We start from the raw sequence: 10,746 nt of genomic DNA, 5'->3' as shown, positions 1-10,746 counted from the left end.
GACGTTACAGTATTAAAATGAGTTTACAGCTCAAGTATGTATCACAAGTTGGTCTTTGATCTTGATCAGATATGAATATGATGTAGTAGCTCAGTTTCCTAATTAAACTGATAAATTATTTAACCATGGTTAATTGGTCAAAACATGGTCAAGAGATTCTTTTTTGAGTTTATAAAGTTGAAAATCGGATTCAAAATGATCAGAAATGGTCCAAAGGGACCTAAGTGTTGGGAGGGACGACAAAGGTCAAGATCGGATGCACTGAGCAGTTCAAAAGTTACGAACTACAGATCGGATGCACCAACACAGTCAGACATGGACACCAAAAATACTCAGATCCCCTGCTGTCCTTTCTTGTGTTTGAACATGAAACCCAAAGAACAAAATTCCTGGACTTCACTAGTTCAAAGAACACTAATACTCACCTCACGGTTAAGAGCGTCTGCAACTAGATTCGCAAAACCTGGATGGTAATCTCACAATAATAGTCCTTGAGAAGGTCCATCCAACGACACTGCTACATGTCAACTCAGCCTAAGTGAACAAATAATTCAAACTCTTGTGGTCCGAAAAAATCTCGAAACTCTCGCCATACAGATAATGACACCAAATCTTCAGTGCAAACATGATCACTGCTAGATCGTGCACTGGGAAGTTCCCTTCATGGGTTTTCAACTGTCAAGAAGCATAGAAAATCACATTCCCGTTCTGTGTCAGCACACAACCTAGACCTTGAAGAGATATATCTATATATACCACATAGCCTACGGATCCAGATGGTAAAGCAAGAACAGGTGCGGTAGTCAGTCAACTCCTCAACTCATCAAATCTCTGCTCACACTCGACTGACCAGACAAAAGGAAGATCCTTCCTCGTCAACTGCATCAGTGGCCTAGCAGCCTGTGAGAAATTATCGATGAATATTTGATTGTAACCTGCTAAACCAAAGAAGCTACAAATCTCTAATGTTATCTTCGGATGCGACCAGTTCAATTCAACTTCAGCCTTGCTCGAGTCCACTGAAACACCCTCCCGAGAAATGACATGACCAAGGAATAGTATTCTGTCAATCCAGAACTCACACTTACTGAATTCGGCATATAACTGCTTTTCATGGAGAATCTACAATACAAGTCTCAAGTGTTGCACATGTTCATCAAAACTACGTGAGTAGATCAAAATATCGTCAATAAAAACCACGACGAATTTGTCCAAATAACTGCGGAATACCCTGTTCATCAAATCCATGAACACTGCAGGTGCATTCGTCAGTCCAAAAGGCATAACTAAAAACTCATAATGATCATACCTCGTACAAAACACAGTCTTCGAAACATTCGCATCTCAAACTCGCAATTGATGATACCCTGACCTCAAGTCAATCTTGGAATGCATGGACGTACTCTAAAGTTGGTCGAACAAATCATCAATGCGCGGCAAAGGATACCTATTCTTGATCGTTTCTTGGTTCAACGGTCTGTAGTCAATACAGAGAAGCATGTAACCATCATTCTTCTTGAAGAAAAGTACTGGCGCTTCTCAAGGTGAAACGCTCGGTCGGATATATCCCTTATCCAAAAAAATCCTGCAACTGTTGTTGCAACTCCCTCATCTCTGCTGGTGCCAGACGATAATTTTCACAAGAAATCGGTGCCGTGCCTAGCACATGCTTGATCCCGAATTCAATCTCTCGAACTGGAAGAAGACCTAGAATCTCATTCAGGAAAACATATGGGTACTCATATACAACTGAAAACTCCTCAATATCCTTGCTCCATATGGATGTATCAACCGCATAGATAAGGTAGTCTTCCCCACCCACATCTAAAGCTTGAAAAGCCTTCAGAGCTGATACCAGAGGCATTGGGGGTCGCGCTCCCTCACCATAGAAAAACAAACTGTTTCCCTCTACCGGAATAAACTGAACAATATTTTGATAATAGTCCACAGTAGCTCGATAAGAAGTCAAAATATCAATACCCAAAATACAATCAAAATCCTTCATCGCTAAAATCATAAGATTTTCCGATAACTTAGAGCTCTCAAATTCTAAAGAGCAACCTAAAACTTAACGCTTGGCCAAAGCCGATGACTAGTCGGTGTAGACACATATAATACTATGTCTAAGGATATGTATGACAATCTATGGAGTTTAACGAAACGTGTCAAAATGAATGAATGCGATGCCTCAGTATCTATGAGAACGAAAACAGAAATTCCGCACAAAATAAATGTACCTGCGATAACCTCCTCGTTCTCCTTCTGAACCTGAGCTTGGCTCAGCGCGAAAACTTGCCCGGGGATATGAGGCCTCTGGTTGGTTCTCCCAACCGACTGTCCAGATGGCCTCTGCGGTATTGATGCCCAAGAACTAGAGCCAGATGCTAATCCTCCAACAGACTGAGGACAATCTCTCTTCATGTGGCTCATCTTGCCACAACGGAAACAAGAACCTCCTACTTCACGGAACTTCTCAGATGGATGACGACCACCAAAGTTCTCACACTGTCCCTTATTCTTCCCAAATTCGAACACACCGCCACCGATACCTGAACCTAAACCTGAAAAAGAAGACGCAACAGGATTCTTGAAATACTAGGGTTTAGGCCCCAAAGAGTTACCTGGTCGGAAGGAGGAGAAATCCCTGTTACGCTGGATATTGTTCTCTGCCTGTCGACAACGGTTAACCAACACTTTGTACATTGGATCGTTGCAGATAACCAATCGGTCATGAATATCTGGGTTGAGGTGTTGCAGAAAGTTATCATATTTGGCCTCGTAGCAAGTATCAACATACGAGCAATACGGCAACAGCTCACCACCCACCAATGGCTTAGGAGCCATCTACACAACCTTAAGCATGTCAAAGCGGTGTCTTCCATCCTAGTGGTTAAGGTTCCCACAATGATGATTCCTCTCCTCATCGTCTCCCTATCATCCACCGACCCCCGCATGGCTCTCGTCTCCATGGCCTGCCATCTATAAAGGTAATTGAATTTAACCTCAAAACTATTTTTCTAGATCTCAAAGCTTAATGCATGTTCTGATACCATAAATGTAGTGACTTGTTCCGAAATCACAAACTAATCAAAGCTTAAGCATGCAATAAATATCATAAATCAATAATCATTAAAACAAGCGGAAACTAAAATGATACAACTAAAAATCCAGGTGAAATACAACCAGTACTGAAATCAATTGTAGCCAAATTTTAAACAACCCCATGGAATAACAATACAAAAAATCCAATAATAGAAACTTGGTACAGTATAAATTCAACTCTGCTGCAGCTCAATGACCGCTACCTCATGATCCGTCCAACATACGCCCTGCCCCGTAGAATGGGGTGTCCAGAATAAAAAACCAAGGACGTGAGCTAACGACGCTCAGTATGAAAATATGAGTATAAACATGTTGTGAATGCTAATGCAAATGAAAGGTACCTAAAACCTATCACGGTAGAAAACTCTTGCTCAAACAATATGCGCCATGGTATGTAGCATACTGAGCCGTTGCATCAAAAGGTACTCCCATAACATAAGAACAAGTGGATAAAAGTAACCGTACCCGAATCCACGTAATCCATCCACAATAACTCGGGCCTGAGCAACTCTTCTACTGGTAATATCAAGGTATAAGCTCAACATGATAATGCGTGTCATAGTAATAACCGTGGCATAATAAATGCACATAAGCCATACCATATAAACCATTAAAACATAGAACATGCATACTCAACCAAGTTATCTCGGATAGCATGTTCGTACATCTATTAAGCAACTCAGGCAATCTAGCAACACTGGCTCTCTAGTCCAGGCCTATAAGCCGATAATCATCATATAATTTATTGTCTACTAAAAGCCTTAAATAGACTAATATCTATTCAAAGAAGCTAATCAGAATATAAACTTATACCTGCGTTCGTCGTCAACTCTTTGATACCGTGGTCTCAAAACCTAAGCATAACTGCTCTACGATCCCCGTAGAGAAATAAGCGAGATCATTTTTGGGCTCGTTAATCAGGTTCGTTAGCAACCTCATTAAGCGAATTCGTTAAGCAGGCTCGTTAGCGAGCTCGTTTTTAGGATCGTTAGCAAGCTCGTTTTCAGGCTCATTAAGCAGACTCATTTCCTGGCTCGTCAGGCATACAACGGAGCTCAAGTTTGATTTTTTAGATTATAATTTCTCAATAAAATTGACTATAACTTGATTTACAACCTTACCATGATCTAACTTCAACCTCCAACCTAGCCTAATTTCGATGAAATCCACCAATTCATTCATCAAAGTTTTTTTTTTTTTTTATCTTATGAATTTACAACATCATTACTATCTGCTTAAGTCATGATACATCCCGAAATCTCTGGATTTATTACAAATCAAATTCTAGATGCAATTCAGCCACAAACATTCGACCGCTTCCAATCTGTATAAGTTCAAGGTGCACTTTTCTCTATTGTATAGTACACAATTGTATCAGCATTCCAAATATTTTATCATACGATCAAATAATTAATAAACTCAAAATGCAGCTTCGGTTCTATTTATACCTTTCAAATAAAATCTAAAGCTCCCAACTAAAAATGCTAAACCCAAGTTTCTAGCACTTACCCTTGAAAAAAATCAGCAATGTCTATGCTTAGTTCACAAGCATATAAAAATTTATTTTGTGGCTTAATTATTATAATATATAGTTCTTTTAATTTTTTTAAAATATTAAATTTATTTTAAAATATTTTTAAAAAAACCACTACACTCTTATTTTTCTTAACGAGATCTAAGCATTACCCGTTACTCGATCCGCCAGTATATGAAATATTTTAAAATGTTGTGCATATACATATATTGAGTTAACAAGTTTTAACTCAACAAATTTAATTTAGATAATTTCATAACTTCTTTTAACTAAAAATTTTGAATATCATTCATCTATCATAAATAGTTCTAATTCTTGTAAGATATTTTAAATAAAATTGTTATTTCAGTTTGTTAGAAATTTATTGATTGAATTGTCATTCATTAGTAATATTGCACATAAATATTTTGATTATTGTTTTTTAAGAGCATTTTAATACAATAATTTTTAAGTTAAAATAAAATATGAAATTTTGGCAACGTCCTATGTGTTGTAAATTCATCTTTCTTTCAACAAAGTATTATGTTCCAATCATGTCATTTGCATTAGAATTATTATTTTTTATTTGTTCACTCAACATATGGGCCGAGCTTGCTCACAAGACATATAACATATTCAAAATATTTATAAGAATCAAACTCAAACTAGATAAAGGAATCGAATTCTGGTTTGCAAGACATATAAATTAAATGAACATATTTGTGAGCCTCCTAAACGATCCGTGCACAGGCTCGAGCTCGCGAGCCTCCTAAATGAGCCGAGCTTGAGCTCTAGTTCCTGAGCCTATTAACAAACATGTTAGCGAGCTCACGAGCCAAACATCCTTAAGCTCAAGCTCGGCTCGTGAAAATTATCGAGCTCGAAATCAATCTTGGGCTCGGCTCGATAAGATTAACAAATGAGCTTGAACGAGCTTTTTACTGAGCCAAACTCTGAATAACTCGTGAACCGTTTGGTTCTTTTGCATACCTAGCCTTGCTATCGTCCGACCTTAAAACCGATGCCTAAAACCACTAGAATCAAGCTAGAAGTCGAGAGAGAAAAGTGAGAATGATGTGAAGAAATGGGTGCCTCGAGCCCCAATTTATAGGCAAAGATCGGACCTTACTATCACTTGATCGGACCTTTTTGATAGGACTTCGGAGGTTCCGATCTCTCTATCGGAGCTTCCTATCTCTATCACCGAACGCTTGTCCCTGATTGGACAACACACTACTGCCAACGGAGTTCGGACCTTCTGAACTGGGGTTCGGAGTTGTCGATCTATCTCACAACAAGTAACCAATAAGAAAGTCCATACTTTATTATCAAAGGCGATAGGACCTTCCGATCTTGAGTTCGGAGCTTCCGAACTCACCCTTTGCCTCCGAAGTACAATATTGCTTCCGAACTGGTTCGGTACTTCCGAACTACTCTTCGGAGCTTCCGAACTGTCCAATAACTTGAAGCCTTGGAATCATTTCCGATCATTTCGAATCCGTATTTCAACTTCTTATACCCACTTAGGAACCCTTAATCATGTTTAGATGGTTGATTAACTTTATTAAGAGTTGGGCTACTATACTTTTGGTTTAGGAGGCAATATTTGTAGTATAGTTTTATTTCCATGCACGTAGGTGTAATAGGTTTACTTTTTTCTCTTATACTATGTAATAATGAAATTCATTATCTCAATAAAGTTCAATTTTATTTTTTAAGCATTTTTTATTTGGGGCTTAGGTTTTTTAATTACCAAAAATGGAAATTTTTTTAGATAACTTTGTTTTGATGATAACAAGCAATAACTTATTGTACTAGATCAAACTGCCTTTGCATGTAATACAAGTACTCAACCATTATATTGAACATTCAGAAGAAGTCATTCAACAGGTGTAGTGACCCGCACCGTGATCACATACTAATCAGAAGCTTAAGCATGAATTTAACTTAATCAAATAAATCATCAAAAATAACAGCGGAAAAAAATCAAAATACAATCCCAAGGAAAGGAATCTGTAAATACTGTTATACAACCATATCTAATAATCCAAAATGTATCAACTCGAATACATAAAAAACAATAGCTTAGACAAATATCACTGCTGATCATCAGTCGCCTAAGCCCTCTTGGAACCACTCGCCTCATCCAACCGCAGACCTGCCCCATGGAATAGGGTGTCCTTACACAACAAGGTACGGGACGTAAGCATGAAAATCTCAGTACGAGAGTATGAGTATACGGTATTATATGTACATGTATGCAAATGAAACTAGTACCAAGACACTCAAGTCAAAAAACTAGCTCATAACCCGGGCCCAGGGTATAAAGCACGCTGCGCCGTCGCCTCAGGATGTGGCTCATATACCCAGTGGATAATGATGACCTGATTCTAGTACATGTGTCCAACCATCAAGGTGACCTGACACAAGACTTACTTATCCAACCATCCACAAACTCGTAGGGTGAGCACCATACTGCATGATACCTCTAAGGTAAAGGCTTAATATGCTCATGTATGCAACATACAGTCATGACATGCTGTATATAAATGCATATAAAACATGCAGTCACATAACCCATGCAAACACATAATACATGCATATTCAATGTGAATATCTCGAATAATACTTTCGTACCTCATATACTAGGAAAGCTAAACCATCTCTATGTCTAAGCCTATAATCCGCACTACAATGCAAAGTACTCATGCATTATAATCTTATTATAAAAGCCTTAACTAAGCTATAGCATACTCCCTATTTACTATAAGGAGCCAGAGCTATACCTGTGTCCGTCGTCAGCCCACTGATGACGACCACCCTAGAACTTGGGCACCGCTCCGCAGGAACCCCTGAGCACCTCGCCAACCTCCGGACCAAGCCTAGGAAGGCTGGAATTACCCCAAAGAGCCTAGAATACACTAAATACCAAGAGAGAAGGTTGAAAAAGGTGTGAGAAATGTGGCCGTCGGAACCCCTATTTATAGGGCAGATCGGACGGTCCTATCGGCCAGATCGAACGGTCCGATCTGCATGCCTTGCCACATGTCACGATCTTGTGACATCTATCCCGCCACCACATCGGACGCTCCGATATCCGATCGGACGCTCCGATCTCCAATCAGACACTCCGATCTCCACCATGTGTCAGTCCCAGCTTGACACCTCATTGGACACCTAGTAATGGGTTGGGACGCTCCGTTCCTGGATTGGACGGTCCGATCCTGCCCGGGCTCATTTTTGCAATTCAATCACTTAATCAATTCCTTAATCATATTTAAGTCTCTTAATCTTGTAAAATGGAACCGGGCTACCACATTCTTCCCCTACTTAAGATATTTCGTCCTCGAACAATCTTAAGTACTGAATGCAGTAAAATACTGAATAAACATCTTTTATTCAAAATGATTCATTTTACAAGATACAACTGAAATACAACAATTTCAAAATAACTTTGGATAATTTGTACGCATACGATTCTCAAGTTCCCAAGTGGCTTCCTCAGTGCCTCGGCGCTGCCACTGAACTAGAACAAGAGGAATGATCTTATTGCGTAACACCTTTTCCTTATGACCTATGATATGCAAAGGTCTTTGCACGTATGTCAAATTCGTATTCAACTGTACCTCAGACCGGCTGTAAGATATGAGACTCATCTGCCACATACCGTCGCAACAGTGAAACATGGAACACATCGTCGATACTTGACAAATACAGTGGTAAGACCAACCTGTAAGCCAAATCTACAACACTTTTCAGTATTTTAAATGGACCAACGAACCTAGGAGATAGCTTACCCTTGAGATCAAATCTCAAAATCCTTCAAAATGGTGAGACCTTCATAAACACTTTCTCGCCCATCTCAAACTGCAAAGGTATGCGCTTGACATTTGCATAAATAGCCTGTCGATTCTGTGCAATCTTAATTCTCTTCTTGATCTGTCCAACAATATCAACATCCTGTTGGACTAATTCTGGTCCCTCTACCTGTCGCTCCCCCACTTCCTCCTAGAATAGTGGAGTACGACACCATCGCCCATACAACGTCTCAAATGGAGCCGTTCCAATACTGCGATGGTAACTGTTGTTGTACGTGAACTCAATAAATGGCAACTGATCTTGCCAAACTGGACCAAAATCCAAAGAACATGCTCGCAACATGTCTTCAAGTGTACGAATCGTACGCTCTGACTGCTCGTCATTCTCTAGGTGATATGATGTACTCAAGCTGAGAGTAATACCCATAGAGCGCTGAAGACTCCCCCAGATCCTGGAAGTAAACTTGGGGTCTCAATCACTAACTATGCTCACAGGCACTCCGTGCAATCGAACAATTTTCCAGGATGTACAAACGTGACATCCTGTCAAAACTGTAGTCCTGGTTATAAGGAATGAAATGTGCAGACTTGGTGAGTCGGTCCACCACAACCCAGATACCATCACAATTCCTCGAGCTCACCAGTAAATGGGTCACAAGTTTCATCGTGATCAACTCCCATTTCCACTCAGGAATAGATAAACTATGAAACAACCCTCCAGGTCGTCGGTGCTCTGTCTTGACCTGCTGACACACCAAACATATCAAAACATACTGATACACACTCCTCTTCATTCCCTTCCACCAGAATCTCATACGCAAATCCTTGTACATCTTGTTGCTCCCCGGACGAATACTTAACTTTGAACGATGAGCCTGGGATAAAATCTCCTCCCTAAAAGTATCATACTTCGGAACAACAATACGGCCTGACAAATAGAGAAAACCATATGACTGATAGTGGAATCCAGACGTACTATCATCTCTAGCTAAACGAGCCAAACGCTGAGTCTTAGGATCAGACATCTGAGCATCTCGAATCCGAGATACAAAGCTGACTCAGATAAAATTGCAAATATATGGATACCCTGCATACCTTTCTTATGCTTGAAGGTATACCCTGAAGAACAACAATCTTCAATTGCACTTGCCATAGAACAAGCCTGAAATGCGGACACTCGCACCTTGCGACTCAAGGCATCAGCAGTGAGATTAGTAGCTACTGGATGGTACTTAATTTCATAATCAGCAGTGAGATTAGTAGCTACTGGATGGTACTTAATTTCACAATCATAATCCTTAAGCAAATCCATCCAACGTCTCTGTCTCATGTTCAACTCTGCCTGAGTGAACAAATACTTGAGACTCTTGTGGTCTGTGAAGATCTCGAATCTCTCACCGTAGATATAATGACGCCAGATATTCAATGCAAAAACAATAGCTGCTAAATCAAGATCATGCACTGGGTAGTTATTCTCGTGAACTTTCAAATGTCTAGAGGCGTATGCAATCACATGCCCATTCCGAGTCAGGACACATCTCAGTCCCTGAAGAGAAGCATCTATGTACATCACATACCCTCCAGATCCAGACGGTAAAGCCAATACAGGCGCAAAATTCAATAGTCTACGAAGCTCATAGAAATTCGCTTCATATTCTGAGGACCACTCAAAACTCACGTCCTTCCGAGTAAGTTGTGGATATCTGCGAGAAATTCACGATAAAGCGACGATAATATCCTGCTAGACCCAGAAAACTACGGATCTCAGCTACCGTCGTTGGACGCGACCAGTTCGTTACAGCCTCAAATGATACGCATGTTCATTCACATCATGTGAATACAACAAGATATCATCTATGAACACGACGACAAACTTGTCCAAAAATTCCCGGAATACTCGGTTCATTAGATCCATAAATACAGCTGGTGAATTAGTCTACCCATATGGCATTACTAAGAACTCATAATGCCCATACCTAGTCCTGAATGCCGTCTTGGCTATATCCTGATCTCAGACTCGCATCTGATGATATACATATCTCAAATCAATCTTCGAGTAATCCTGAAGCTACTGCTTCAACTCATGCATCTCTGATGGAGCCAGACGATACAGTTCTTGAGAAATAGGCAAAGTCCCTGACATCAAATCTATGGCGAACTCAAATTTTTGCACTGGAGGGAATCCTGGAATTTTATCTGGAAACTGTTAGAACCTAATTGGGGGGGGGGGGGGGGGATTTAGGTTCTATTGGCAACTTTAGCAATTTAAAGCGATTATGAAAATACGCAAGCGGAAGACTTAAAGCAATCAAA

At 40.0% G+C, this 10,746-nt stretch overlaps 1 protein-coding gene across 1 annotated transcript; it reads right to left on the bottom strand.

Moving 5' to 3' along the window:
* Window positions 1-807: 807 nt before the first annotated feature.
* LOC140878720 (uncharacterized mitochondrial protein AtMg00860-like) lies at window positions 808-1,284 on the bottom strand. Its single transcript, XM_073282332.1, has 2 exons — window positions 1,231-1,284; window positions 808-1,122 (listed from the first exon to the last, which is right to left on the bottom strand). The coding sequence occupies exons 1-2, from the start codon at window positions 1,282-1,284 to the stop codon at window positions 808-810; spliced, it is 369 nt and encodes a 122-aa protein (XP_073138433.1).
* Between the last annotated feature and the right edge of the window lie 9,462 nt (window positions 1,285-10,746).

This window comes from Henckelia pumila, chromosome 2 (genome assembly GCF_033568475.1).
Source record: "Henckelia pumila isolate YLH828 chromosome 2, ASM3356847v2, whole genome shotgun sequence".
NCBI lineage: Eukaryota > Viridiplantae > Streptophyta > Magnoliopsida > Lamiales > Gesneriaceae > Henckelia > Henckelia pumila.
The sequence above is the reverse complement of the archived record's forward strand: the minus strand, read 5'-3'. Positions and strand labels throughout refer to the sequence as shown.

Bases quoted from the DNA above. Each gene is read 5' to 3' on its own strand.
- LOC140878720 (XM_073282332.1), bottom strand. From the start codon at position 1,284: ATGCCTTTTGGACTGACGAATGCACCTGCAGTGTTCATGGATTTGATG. The intron at 1,123-1,230 runs GTATTCCGCAGT...CTTGTATTGTAG, and splicing joins TCATGGATTTGATGAACAGG to ATTCTCCATGAAAAGCAGTT.